Source organism: Arachis stenosperma, chromosome 5 (assembly GCF_014773155.1).
Source record: "Arachis stenosperma cultivar V10309 chromosome 5, arast.V10309.gnm1.PFL2, whole genome shotgun sequence".
NCBI lineage: Eukaryota > Viridiplantae > Streptophyta > Magnoliopsida > Fabales > Fabaceae > Arachis > Arachis stenosperma.
The window spans coordinates 42,149,026-42,164,161 of NC_080381.1; the positions used below are offsets into that span (position 1 = coordinate 42,149,026).

Here is a 15,136-nt window from a genome sequence, read left to right on the forward strand (position 1 = left end):
GAGAAGATGGTAGCATTGCAAGAAACAAGGCAAGGCTAGTGGCACAAGGATATGACCAAGAAGAATGAATAGACTTTGATGAATCCTTTGCCCCTGTTGCCCGAATGGAAGCCATAAGACTTCTCCTAGCCTATGCTGCATTTTGTGGTTTTAAATTATACCAAATGGATGTGAAATGTGCATTTTTGAATGGTGTGATAGATAGAGAAGTATATGTGGAGCAGCCTCCTGGTTTTGAAAATAAAGAGCTTTCTAATCATGTTTTTAAATTGTCTAAAGCTCTCTATGGTTTAAGACAAGCTCCTAGAGCTTGGTATGAGAGACTTAACTCTTTTCTTTTAAAAAATGGTTTTCAAAGAGGCACCACTAATACAACTCTATTTATCAAAAACTCTAATAATTCTTTTATTTTAGTCCAAATATATTTTGATGACATTATTTTTGGATCAGCAAATGAATCCCTTTGTACTGAATTTGGAAAGCTCATGACAAGTGAATTTGACATGAGTGTGATGGGTGAACTTAATTTTTTCCTTGGGCTACAAATTAAACAAACTGAAAATGGTATTTTCATTCATCAAGAAAAGTATGCCAAGGAATTAGTTAAGAAATTTGGTATGGAAAATGCCAAACCCATGGGAACTCCCATGCATCCTAGTTCTAAATTAGATAAGGGAGATACTGAGAAAGATGTTGATGAGACTAGGTATAGAGGGATGATTGGTTCTCTTATGTACCTAACTTCCTCTAGACCTGATATTGTGCAAAGTGTTGGATTGTGTTCTAGGTTTCAATCCAAACCTAAAGAGTCACATCTTTCTACAGTTAAAAGGATCATTAGATATGTTCATGGCACATCTAATATTGGTCTTTGGTATCCTAAGATTGATGATTTTTCTGCAGTTGGTTATTGTGATGCAGATTTTGCTGGTGATAGAGTTGATAGAAGGAGCACTTTTGGTTTATGTTGCTTTCTTGGGAAGTCCTTAAATGTTTGGTCAAGTAAGAAGCAACCAACAGTGGCCTTATCCACTGCAGAGGCTGAGTATATAGCTGCTTCTTCTTGTTGTTCTCAGCTTTTATGGTTAAAAACACAGCTTGCTGATTACAAATTAAATGCTGAAAATATTCCCTTAATGTGTGATAATATGAGTGCCATCAATATTTCTAAAAATCCAGTTTTGCTCTCTAGGACTAAGCATATTGAAGTGAAATTTCACTCAATAAGAGAACATGTCCAAAAAGGGGATATATGCATTCAATTTGTTAAATCTGAGGAGCAATTAGCAGATATTTTTACAAAACCATTAGCTGAGGATAGATTCTGCATGCTTAGGACCTGTCTAGGCATTTTGAGTTATGATTCTCTATTTGAAAAGTGCTGATGTATTTGCTGGAGATTTTTGTCTCATAAACAGGTATGAGACAATTCTGGGCAGATGATGAATGTTTCCTCCAAGTCAGCGTGTTCTGCGCTTATTGCAAGTGAAAAATCAATTTGGGCCAACCTCAATTCAGATTTGGGTAGTCCTATATGTTCCATTAATTCAAACCACATCTGGGCCCAATATGAATGTTACATTCTTGCTTGCTTATATTCTTACTTGTGTGTTTAAGTTTTCATTAAAAGTTTTTTTTTTTGTTTTTGTGGACCGAAAAAGTTTTTTTTGCTAACTTAATTTTTGACTTTGGTCCAAAAGGAGTTTCAATTTAATTTTGATTGCCTTTCAAAATTTAAAATTAATTTCCTGTTTTAATTTAAAGATCAAATAAAATCTTCTCTTTTATGAGGTCATGTCTTGTCAAGTCTTTTCAAATGGTGATGCAGTTGCATGGTTTTGGAAATTTGCTTTTGGGTACGGTTACCAACAATCCCTCTCTTCCCTCCATAACTTTTCCACAACCCTTCGGTTTCTTCCCTCTCACACCACTATCTCTCTTCTATCAAAAGCATCAATTTAACCAAAATGGGGAAGAAAGTCATTGCCAAAAGAGCACCTCGTGAGAAAATCCATAAACTTCCAGGTTTTCCTAGACCATCAACCCGTTCTCAAGACACCACCTTCACTCCCTCACTTTCTCCTCCTACCTCTCCTCCTCGCTGTGACCTCATGGCTCGGACCAAGAACACTCCAAGGTATCCTGCTCCTGCCAAACCGCCAGCACCATCGAAGGCAACGCCATCCAAACCAAGTTCCACAAAACCGAGTTCATCCAAGGGTAAGCGTCCTACTGTTGAAGAACCTGTTCCTGAGCCTACAAAACCTAAGTCAAGGTCTGTTCCTGTGCGTTCACAAAGAGGTAACCCTCATCACCCTCTCAAATCTGTTAGCGAACCAGACATTGATCCCTTTGCTCACAAATCACACTTCATGACATCTCACTCAGACTATAACCCCATCATTTCAAATCTGCCATGAACCATGACTTTTATGAGGGAGTTATTCAGTACCGTCATCTATGTCCCTCTTTTCTTGCTGATTTACCTGATTTGAAAAAGAAAGGATTTCCTTTTGTTGAAAATCTGAAATTTTTAGACTGGAATCACCTTTTCAAAATCAAAAAACCAGTATATCCTAAGTTAGTCAAAGAATTTTATGCAAACATGACTTACCATGAAGGAAGCGTGCATTCTTATGTTAAGGGCAGAGACATTATCTTGAATAATGAGACAATCAGTGACTCCTTGAAGTACACTGATGTAGGGCCGTGTGCTTATACATCTGTGAAGTGGGATGAAGGTGTTGGTATCTCTTACCATGATGCTCTTGCTCACATTTGTGAACATGTTTCTTTAATTGATGGCATCACACCCACTCACAAAGTCCTAGGATATGAACGTGCTCAGTTGAATCGTATTATCAACCACATTTTAATTCCTTAAAGTGGTTCATATCAAAGGGTTTCTTACACGGACACACTTGTTTTGTATGCCCTAATCACTAAAACAGAAATCTCTTTTGCCTATTTGATGGCTAGATACATGTTTGATTCTGTTAGAAGTGTGAAAGATAAAGCACTACCTTATGGCATGTTTTAAACTTGCATATTTGAAAATTTTGGTGTTGACCTGTCAAATGAGGATTATGAAAACAGACATTCATACCTAAAAGGGGGTGGTTCAGTGAAACAGCAAAAAGGGCCAACTAGATCTGAGAGAGTGGTTTTAGATGATGATGATGATGAAGAGTACATACCAAATGACTCTCCTCCTCCTTCCACTGAGGGTACTTCCATTTCCACTGGGAAGAAATCTGCTCTGCTGAATGTAGTCAAGGATGTTGCTCAAGAGTTTGTTTCACAATCAAATCACTTAATTGCCATGAGCAAGGAACAAAGGAAGCTAGCTAGCAAGCACGAGAACTTCCTGAAGAAATCAAGAGATAGGGTGGCTGTGCTCATGACCTTCATTGATAACCTTAATAATGATGAAGACATTGCCACCGATGTTGAAGAGGAAGCTGCTTCGGAGGGGGATGGTTCTGATGCCTAAGATTTGTCTCATGAAAACTGCTGCTGCTGCTCTCTTTTTGTCTCATGAACTCTATTTATTTTGCAACTGTTGAACTGTTTTTATTTTGGATGACTGTAATAACTCTAAATACTACTGCACTTTTGTTGTTCTAGTTAGAACTTTGGACCGTGATCTAACCTTTTTTGCAGGATTTAAGGTGTTGTTTTTTATTGATCTTGCTCTTTATCCGCCCTTGATGACAAAAGGGGGAGAAATAGCTGCTGAATTTGACCTTTGATGCTTGACCTTTGATGCTACTAATTTTTGTGATTGTAAATTTCTTATTGCTGCTTATGATAGTGTTGAGCATATAAATTTTGGGCTGCACCTGTGCTATTGAGGGAAGGAATTGACATGCAAGTTGGAAATTGCTTTTATATGATATCAGTCTACCCTTGATTAACCTTGATACTTTGTTTTTGCTGTTGACATGATATGTTGGGATGATTATGTGGTATTCCTTAGATAAAATAATTGTGTATAGCTCTCTATTGTGTTCTCTTTAAGTACAATGTAAAACAGGAACAAAGAGAAAAGCATAAATCCAGGGGGAGCTACTCTTGAAAAGAAAAGGGGGAGCAACATAAAAGCAAATGACAAAAATCAAAGGGAGTTTCTAAACCTTACTCAAACTCATTTCCTTTTGATTATTGCTTAAATTATGTTTGTCATCAAGGGGGAGATTGTTGAGTTAAGAAATTAACTAAATTAATTAGTGATGACAAACATTATTTTTGGGCAAAATAAATAATTAGTGTTGATCAATTTTAATGGTATATTACTAATTATTTATTTTATATTGCAGGCCAAATTCATTTAAGCAGCCCAAATGGTATAAAGACAATATAGCAAGGCTGATGGGTAAAGCCCAAACAAAAGCAAAGAAAGAAGCCAAAGAATCTAATGGGCCAACCGAGTTGCTTAATGGAAATTCAATCCAAATCCATCTCACAAAGCTTCTCTTGCAAGATTGAAGTCTTCTCCCTCTTGAAGTGCAACGTTCTTCTACTCTCTGACCAAGTCAAATCAACTTCAGAAAAGTAAGAAAGAGAGAGAGAGCTTCCTCACCAAGATAGTCATCAAAGAAGCAAGAAAGAGAAACTAAGCTTGAAAGGCAGAAATCATCTCAACAAAATCTGAACCAAATCAAGCTTAGGTTATAGGTAAATCTTTTCCTCATTCATGCAACTCGGTTACATCTCTTCTTCCCAACTCTCTGCTCTATCCGAAATGAGATACAAGGGAAAGAGGATTTCTGTTCTTCCCTGGTGTGTATCTACGGTCTTAAACAAGACTTGGGGACCAAGTTGGTTTTCAAAGGCTCAGATCAAGTTGACTATTGAAAGACATCTGTGGTTGCTGTGTTATGGCTTTCGGTCAAGGAAAGGAAGTCAGAGGGAAAGTTTCTTCTCTAAGGATTAAGGTGAAAAAGTGAATCTGTGGGTTGGCGAAGCTCAAGGCTCAAGGTGTTGACCTTTGAAGAAGAACCAAGAAACATGCAAGGAGATAAATGAATATTGCTGTTCATTCAGAAAGTAAGGAGAGAAAACCAGAGTTTGGTGAGTTGTGTTCTGTGAAGTATTCCCTGTGAAGTTCCTCTACTTGGATAATGTTTTCTATCAAAGAAGCATTCGACCAATACTGAAGAACTAAATCAGAGGTTTGCAAAGCTGGTTTTTCACATAGCAAAGAGGCTGTTTGATGAAGTCAATCTCCTTCATGTTTTACAGATTGTGATGTATTTTTCTAAGCTTATCTTTCTGTAATTTCTTGAGAGAAAAGGCATTGTGAGAAAGCTTGAGAAAAAGCCAAGAGTTGAAAAAGGCTGAGAGATACACTTTAGAGAAAAGCCTAGAGTTGTTTTCTGATTTCTTTAGGTGTGATTGTGTCTTGTATCTTGTACCTGTAAGGTATCCCTTCCTTAGTTGGGTTAGCACTAAGAGGTATAGTTAGGTATTAGCATAGCCAATGTCAAGTGAGGTTAGAACTTGAGTGTGAAAGGATTGGGTCAATCCTATGTTATTGGTGTATGTAATATCGTTAACTATAGTGAAATTCTTCCATAGTTGTGGAGGAGACTGGATGTAGGTTGCATAGCACAAGGCAACCGAACCAGGATACTTGCTGGTGTTAGCTTTTCTCTTCTCTGCTGTGTTCTGTTTTATGATTTTCATGAGACAAAAATAAATTGTCTCATAAATTTCTGCTGCTCAGATCAAACAGAATCAAAATAGCAAAGGTATTTCAAAAAGCGTAACAACAGAAATTAAAAGGAAGGCATAGATTCAACCCCCCTTCTCTAAGCCTACCACAACCTTCAGCTTCAAACACTCACAATAAAGCCCAAAAACATTCACAACCATAACCTGAATTCAATACTCCAATTGAAACACTAAAACATCATCAAACTTAATCCAAATTTCTCAACCTCAAACCAAGCTTATTTCTATCAATTAGTTTCTCATAACAACAAAACCAATTACATTCACAGCAACAATCCAAACTTAATTCATCAATTAACCATACGACAACTTTTCAATAATTAACTCGGCATATTTCAATTTAGTAAATTATACTAAATCATTGTTCACAACAGCATCTAAATTCAATCACAACTCAGAATAATCACAACAACAACTAATTTCAAATGCATTTCAAGTCATTCATGTCAATTAAGAAATTCTTATCCATTATTAACCATTTTCACTTATCCAAATAACTTTGTAGGCATTCTAAATTAAAAACGTTTAACTTTAAAAATAAATTCCCTACCTCAGTGTCGCATTAACAATGCAATCAAACCAAACACCAGCCTCACTGACGTTTTCCTATGAATTCCCTTCCTCTGGCAACAACACAGCAGCTCGGAACCGATGAATCTGGCCCGGTTTCAGTAGTGTTTCTCCGATGATAGTGCTCTGGCGAAGGCTGAACAGAGAATAGGGACGAGCAGGAACCCGGACAAGCTGCAGCAGAATCAGAACGGCAGCTCTAACTAACCCTAACAAACTTCTAGTGGCAGCGCCGAGGGCATCTACGGCAGAAATGGAGGCAGCAGCAACGTGAGGTGGCCACGACAGCAAGTAAGAACGTTGAATTCAAAATGGATAAAAGGAACAATTATGGAAATTCAAGGCTAACTCAAATTGAGATAACAGCAAGGATGTCTTACAACAATTAGAAAGTAATAACAGAACAAAGAAGTTGCGGCAGCAATATGGGTAACTGCAACTGCAAGCTCGGATGGTGGAAGAGCAATTACCTCCTCCATCACGTGACAGTGACGATGGCAGAACAGCAACCCAGCAGCAGCGGCTCCTCTCGTGCATCATCTTCCTCCATCACTCAGCGATGGCGACGCGTCTCCATGGAAGGGCAGCAGCGACAGAGCATGAACAGCAACGGCTCTAAGGGAGACAACGAGCAAGGACAGCAGTGGCTCCTCAGACGGCGACGCGCGCGACGGATCCAGCGGCGGTGGGAACAGTGGAGGTGACAGCGACGCAGGCTCCACGGAGGTCACGACGGCTGGACTACGCAACGCTGTAGCTCGCGTGGATGACAACGACGGTGACGGCGAAGAACCCCCAGCGGCGGCTCTGGCGACTGAACGGTGGCTGCTTGGATCACACTCTGATTTCCTCTCTTTCTCCTTATCTGATTCCGTTTCAGCGTTAGGTTTAGGAAGAAACGGGGTGGAGGCTGTGTTCAAAGGCTGAGGAAAGGGAAACATTAGGGTTAGGATTTTTGGGATTTGGGAATTAGGGTTTCTGATTCAATTTGAGAATTTGGGATTAGAAATTAGGATTTTATAAAAGAATAAAGGATATCTATGAATAGATATTTTGATAAAATTGAAGGGTAGAGTAATTTTAAAATTAAATATACTCTCTTAAAAATATTTAAGAATATTTTTTATCAACATATTGCTAAGTTCAATCAATTATTTCTAATTTAAATTATAAAATAACCATACTAATCACATTTTTATAAAATATAGTTTTAACTCAATATTAATTATTCAAATTAAAAGATATAACTTTTCTTTACTTTTCTATCTCTGAAACTTTAATTTCAATTTGTAAAATAACTAATTATAATAAAAATTGTACACAAATATTAATTGACTTAAATTTAAAGTATTTATAAATATCAATATAATCATTTCTAATAAAATAATTTCTCGGAGTTCAACATAGTTCATTCAAAATAGAATTTATTTAAATTAAATTATACAATTCTTCTTATTTTTCAATTATCAAAATTATAATTTCAATTATACTAAATATCCAATAAATATTATATAAAAATTCTAATGAATTTAAACTCCAATTATGATGAAACTCCATTTAATTATCTTTAGTAAAATAATTTTCTTAAAATAAAATTATCAACAAATAAAATAAATCACAAATAACTAATTATTTGATTTTCAAAAACTAAGGTTGTTACAAAAAACCTAAAACCTAGAGAGAGGAGAGAGCCTCTCTCTCTAAAAAAACTACATCTAAAACCTAATGTATGAATAATGATTATTGAATCATTGATTCCTCCACTCTGCAGCCTCTAATCTGTATTTTCGGGCTTAGAACTGGGCCAAAAAGAGCCCAAAAATCGCCCCTAGCGAGTTTTGATATTTGCAGCACGTGACGCTTTGTCACGCGTACGCGTCGATGCGAAAAATTCTGGTCACACGTACGCGTTGCTCGTCTTCTGTGCTAGTCACGCATACGCGTTGTGCACGCATGCGCGTCGTTGCCAGCTTCTCAAAACTTCTTTTTTCTTGTGTTCCTTCCACTTTTGCATGCTTCCTTTCCATCCTCTAAGTCATTCATACCCTTTAAACCCTGAAAACACTCAGTAAACATATCACGGCATCGAATGGTAATAAGGAAGAATTAAAATTAGAAAAATTAAGGCCAAAGAAGCATGTTTTCAATCATAGTAAAAAATTAGGAAGAAAAATGTAAAACATGCGAATTACATGCATAAGTGTGAGAATAATGAATAAAATCCACTAAATTAAGCACAAGATAATCCCTAAAAATGGGGTTTATCACTCTCCTCCACCCACCATCATAAAACCACTGAAGCCTTCTCCTGTTCTTGCCTCGAACCAGAACCTACCGCCGTCGAGCACCTCCGCCGAGCCGAGAGGAGCAGCGGTGAGATCCCCTTCCCCACCTTTCCTTCCCCCTCTTCTTCCCTGGAACCCCTCCCAGCGTGATTCCTTTCCCCTGTTCCCATCCTTTTAACACGTTTTTCTTTTTTTTTTTTCTTTTATATATTTTTTTAATTAGAGGTAATTTGGTAATACAAATTAAAATTTTGCTAAAAAAGACGAAACTAAGTTAAACCTTAGGGACAATTTTGTAAGCAAAAAAAGGTTACGAAAAAAATTTTCAGCCCCAACCTTAGTCTTGGAAAAACTCAACAAAGGTTCAAACAAGAACCTGTCTAACAGCGGAAGCACCAAAAATAATTTTCTCACAATCTATGCAATTAAATAGACAATACCAAAGATACTCCAAGCAGCAAATACAATGGAAGAAATTAAATAATCAAACACCTAAATTTTAACGTAGAAAAACTCCCAAAAGAGGGACAAAAAACCCATGGGACTTAGTCCAGTAAAATCTTCCACTATCAGAATAATGGTTACACAAACAGTCTTCCTAGTGACACTAGGGCATCTCAACAATCAATAAAATACATCATCAAAACTGATGAAATCCACATAAACCCTTCACAAAAGTGGGTATCTCAAATCAGCCAAAAGAGAAGGCAATACGACTAGCAAGTTATATCCTAATGTTCATCTCTACACCAGGAATAACATACTAAAATTTCATAAGAAATTAAGCAAGTTTACCAGTTCAATCAGATCAAAATGGCATTGCTCTTTTTCCCCAATTTCATTCTTCTCTTCGGCGTCGAAAACCCATTCTCTCCCTTTACTGTTTCTTTTTTTTCTTTTTCAAAAAAGAGAGCCTTACTCTCGTTCTCTCTCCCTCGCTGCTTTATCCCACCTCCTTTCTTTTTTTTTTAAACTTATGGGCTCCACTTAGTTGGGGACCCACCAACAAATCTCTCCCTTACCAACTCAAGTCGGGATAGGCTGCTCCACCAAGCCCGCCTTCTCTTTGCAGGAATCAAACTTCACTGCAGGTAAACTCTTAGTTATCATATCTGAACCATTATCATCAATATGGATCTTCTCAAGTGCATATGACTTCATCTCAAGCGCTTGACGTATCCAATGATACCTCACCTCTATGTGCTTCGATCGAGAATGAAACATCAAATTCTTGCTAAGATGGATAGCACTCTGACTGTCACAAAATAACACAAACTTCTCTTGATTGATGCCTAACTCTTGTAGAAATTTCTTCATCCATAAGAGTTCCTTAGAAACTTCAACAACAGCAATGTATTCTGCCTTTGTAGTAGATAAAGCAACACATTTCTGAAGTCGAGATTTGATGATTGGATTTTTGATGGTTTAGAATTTCACTAATGAAATCTCGTTGTAAAGTATAGTCTCTAAACCAACAATAATTCTTTCATACAAAAATTTGTTTGTCACAAGTACAAACCCCTAAAATCTATAAACCGAAGTATTTAAACCTCGGGTCGTCTCTCAAAGGACTTGTAGGGTAGTGTTCTTGTTATTGGTTATGAACTTGTTTATTTTGGGGTTTTAGATGAGAAACATGGAAAGTAAATGGAAATGAAATTCTATTAACAAAATAGTCTTGGCAAGGTTTGATGATCAAAGATCTCTATCATTATCACTAGCCACAATTATGATAGTTGCAAGGATTAATCCCACTTAGTCATCCTCTAACTAATAGCAAAAGAAAGTCAAGTGAGTTATATCAATCCAAGTCCATAAAGCCTAGCTTTCCACTAATTGAATTAATGAAGGCTAGAGTCAATGGCTATCAACTATCAATCACTTGGATATTAGTAACTCTAGAGTTCCTAAGTTATCTTTCCTAAGCCAAGAACATAAAATTCTACTCTAACATCCTTCCAAGCATTTCATTAAACACTTGGAAGGTACAAAACAAAAGTATAGTAGATTACAACAAGAATGAATTCTAACTACAATTGAATGCAAAGAATTAACAACAACAATCAAGGAAATCACAATTATCATGAATTACCTCAAATTGCATTATTAAAAGAAAACAAAAGAACAAAATATAGATCCACAACAAAGTGAAGAATTATAAGAATTGAAATACAAAACTAGAGAGAAGGAGAGTAGAGGAGTAAGAATTGATAAAGGAAAAGTAAACCAAAGTATGAATTGAACCTAGATCTAAGGGGAGACATTAACCTAATCCAAATCCTAATTCTAGAGAGAAGTGAGAGCTTCTCTCTCTAGAAACCACTCTAAACTAATCCTAATGTGAATGTATGAACTAAACTAAGCTAGAATGCAAAAGTGAATGCCTTCCCCCTTCAATCCTTGGTCCTTTAAAGTGCTTTGGCGCCAAAATTAGTTGTGACTGGGCCCCACAGCTTCCCATAAATCGATGGGCATGTTTTCTATTTAAAATTCACGTGCGGCCTTCGGCGTGGACTTGCACAGTACGCGTACGCATCCCTAGCCGATTTCGCAATGTGCGCACGAGCGCCTTGTTGATGAGCGGATAATTTATACACTTTTTGGCATTGTTTTTAGTATGTTTTTAGTATGATCTAGTTAGTTTTTAGTATATTTTTATTAGTTTTTAGTTAAAATTCACTTTTCTGGACTTTACTATGAGTTTGTGTATTTTTCTGTGATTTCAGGTATTTTCTGGCTGAAATTGAGGGACCTGAGCAAAAATCTGATCCAGAGACTCAAAAGGACTGCAGATGCTGTTGGATTCTGACCTCCCTTCACTCGAAGTGCATTTTCTGGAGCTACAGAAGCCCAATTGGCGCGCTCTCAACGGCGTTGGAAAGTAGACATCCTGGGATTTCCAGCAATATATAATAGTCCATACTTTGCCCAAGATTTGATGGCCCAAACCGGCGTTCAAAGTCACCTCAAGAAATCCCAGCGTTAAACGCTGGAACTGGCACCCAAATGGGAGTTAAACGCCCAAACTGGCACCAAAGCTGGCGTTTAACTCCAAGAAGAGTCTCTACACGAAAAATGCTTCATTGCTCAGCCCAAGCACACACCAAAGGGGCCCGGAAGTGGATTTTTATGTCATTTACTCATTTCTGTACACCTTAGGCTACTAGTTTTCTATAAGTAGGACCTTTTACTATTGTATTAGATATATTCGGATCTTTGGAACCTTTTTCTTTAGATCTTTTGATCACTTTGGGAGGCTGGCCATTCGGCCATGCTTAGACCCTGTTCTTATGTATTTTCAACGGTGGAGTTTCTACACACCATAGATTAAGGTGTGGAGCTCTGCTGTACCTCGAGTATTAATGCAATTACTATTGTTCTTCCATTCAATTCCGCTTGTTTTTTATCCAAGATATCACTTGTTCTTCAACATGATGAAGGTGATGATTGACGCCCATCACCATTCTCACTCATGAACAAGGTGACTGACAACCATTCTTGTTCTACAAGCATCTGAGGCTTAGTGAATATCTCTTGGATTCTTTAAAAGGAATCTTCGTGGTATAGGCAGGACTTGATGGCAGCATTCAAGAGAATCCGGAAGGTCTAACCTTGTCTGTGGTATTCTGAGTAGGATTCAATGACTGAATGACTGTGACGTGCTTCAAACCTGTAACCTACTGGGCATTAGTGACAGACGCAAAAGAGTGATTCTATTCCGGTAGGGGAGGGAACCAAACCGGTGATTGGCAGTACTGTGACAGAGTGCGTGCATTAGCTTTCACTGCGCGGATGGGAGGTAGCTGCTGACAACAGTGAGACCCTACACGAGCTTGCCATGGAAAGGAGTAAGAAGGATTGGATGAAGGCAGTAGGAAAGCAGAGAGACGGAAGGGAAGGCATCTTCATACGCTTGTCTGAAGCTCTTACACCAATGATATACATAAGTATCACTATCCTTATCTTTATATTATTTTCGTTCATCATCATATACAATTGAGTTTGCCTGACTAAGATTTACAAGATGACCATAGCTTGCTTCAATGCTAACAATCTCCGTGGGATCGACCCTTACTCACGTAAGGTATTACTTGGACGACCCAGTGCACTTGCTGGTTAGTTGTGCGAAGTTGTGTAATGCCATGGTATTGAGCCACCAAGTTTTTGGAGCCATTACCGGGGATTATGAGAGTTGTGAAAAAGTATTGTTCACAATTTCGCGCACCAAGTTTTTGGCGCCGTTGCCGGGGATTGTTCAAGTTTTGAGCAAGCTTTTTGTCCGGTAACATCAGTGCCAAAATCCGGCAACAGCACCAAGTTTTTGGCGCCGTTGCCGGGGATTGTTCAAGTTTTGAGCAAGCTTTTGGTAACAATGCCGGGGATTGTTCTAGTTTGGACAACTGACGATTCATCTTGTTGCTTAGATTAGGTATTTATTTTTTTTCGAAATTCTTGAAGATGAATTCTAGAGTTTCATGATGATTTGTTGAAATCTGGCTGGCTGAGAAGCCATGTCTAATCTGATTGGACCGAGGTTTCAACTTATCACCACAAGAGCTTGTTGATTTTCATCAATTGTGCTTTTGGAGCAGTGATCTGCTAAGGCTTGGCTGACCTTTGGTCATGTCTAGTGTTTTGGACCGAAGCTTTCTTTGAAAGCTTGGCTGGCTGTGAAGCCATGTCTAATTCCTGGACCGGAGTCTTAGACTAGCATTGCACTGATTCCTGGAATTCTCATTAAGAATTTTGATGCCTTTTCCCACTTAATTTTCGAAAAATACAAAAAAAATTTGCAAAATCATAAAAAACCAAAAATATTTGATGTTTCTTGCTTAAGTCTAGTGTCTCATCTTAAGTTTGGTGTCAAATGCATGTTTTTGTTATATTTTTCGAATCCATGCATATATTTCTTTGTTTTGATCTTTGAATTCTTTTGGCTTGAGTGTTTATGTGTCTCATATAGTGTCAGTAGTACACAAACTGCTAAGTTTGGTGTCTTGCATGCATTGTTATTTGATTCTTGTTGCATTTTGATTATTAAAAATCCAAAAATATTTTTAATTTGTGTCTTTTCAAGTCAATGATACAAAGAATTGAAGATTCAGAACACACTGCAGAGGAATTATACAGAAAAAGCTGAGCATTCAAAAATGCCCAGTGAAGAAGGCAGACTGGCGTTTAAACGCCAGCCAGGGCACCTGGTTGGGCGTTTAACGCCCAAAGAGGTAGCATTTTGGGCGTTAAACGCCAGAATGTATACCATTCTGGGCGTTTAACGCTAGGATGGTGCTAGGAGGAAGATTTTGTTTTCAAATCAAATTTTTTTCAAGTTTTCAAAGTTTTTCAAAACCAAATCTTTTTCAAATCATATCTTTTCAATCAAATGTTTTCAAAATCAATTTCTTTCCTTTTTCAAAGATACTTACTAACAATTAATGATTTGATTGAACATTTTTTGCCTTTTCTATTAAGGAAGGTTTTATGTTTGAATCATATCTTTTCTTGTTAGGCAAGTCAGCAATTTTTTTTAAAAAAAAAAAATCACTTCTTTTCAAATTGTTTTCAAATCATATCTTTTAAAATTGTTTTCAAATATATCTTCTCAATCACATCTTTTTAAAACCATAACTTTTCAATCAATTCTTTTCAATCACATCTTTTTCAAATTAGTTTTCAATCAAATCTTTTTAATTTCTAATTTCAAAATCTTTTTCAAAAATCACTTGATTTCTTTTTCACTTTGAATTTTCGAAAATTATCAATCAAATTTTCAAAATGTTTTCAAAATCTTTTAATTGAATTTTCGAAAATCCTCTTACCTCCTTCTCACATCCTTCTATTTATGGAGTACCACTCCTTCTTAATGCACAATTCGAATTCTATCTAATCAAGTTCGAATTCTTCTACCTTCTTTTCTTCTATTTTTCTTTTCCTCTGACACTTCAAGGAATTTCTATACTGTGACATAGAGGATTCCACATTTTTGTTCTCTTCTCTTTCATATGAGCAGGAGCAGAGACAAAGGCATTCTTGTTGAAGCTGACCCTGAACCTGAGAGAACCTTGAAGCGAAAGCTAAGAGAAGCTAGAGCACAACTCTCTGTTGAGGACCTGACCGAATTCTTCAAGGAAGAAGAACCCATGGCAGCCGAAAACAACAACAATGCCAACAATGCAAGGAAGGTGCTGGGTGACTTCACTGCACCTACTCCTGATTTCTATGGGAGAAGCATCTCTATCCCTGCCATTGGAGCAAACAACTTTGAGCTTAAGCCTCAATTAGTTTCTCTAATGCAACAGAATTGCAAGTTCCATGGACTTCCAATGGAAGATCCTCATCAGTTCTTAGCTAAATTCTTGCAAATCTGTGACACAGTCAAGACTAATGGGGTTAACCCTGAGGTCTACAGACTGATGCTATTCCCTTTTGCTGTAAGAGACAGAGCTAGAATATGGTTGGATTCTCAACCTAAAGAAAGCCTGGACTCTTGGGAAAAGCTAGTCAATGCCTTCTTGGCAAAGTTCTTTCCACCACAAAGATGGAGT

At 37.4% G+C, this 15,136-nt stretch overlaps 1 protein-coding gene across 1 annotated transcript; it reads left to right on the forward strand.

The window, feature by feature from the left end:
- Positions 1-1,967: 1,967 nt before the first annotated feature.
- On the forward strand, positions 1,968-2,420 carry LOC130980738 (extensin-like). Its single transcript, XM_057904388.1, has one exon. It carries the CDS (start codon positions 1,968-1,970, stop codon positions 2,418-2,420), a length of 453 nt encoding a protein of 150 aa, XP_057760371.1.
- The last annotated feature ends 12,716 nt before the right edge of the window (positions 2,421-15,136 follow it).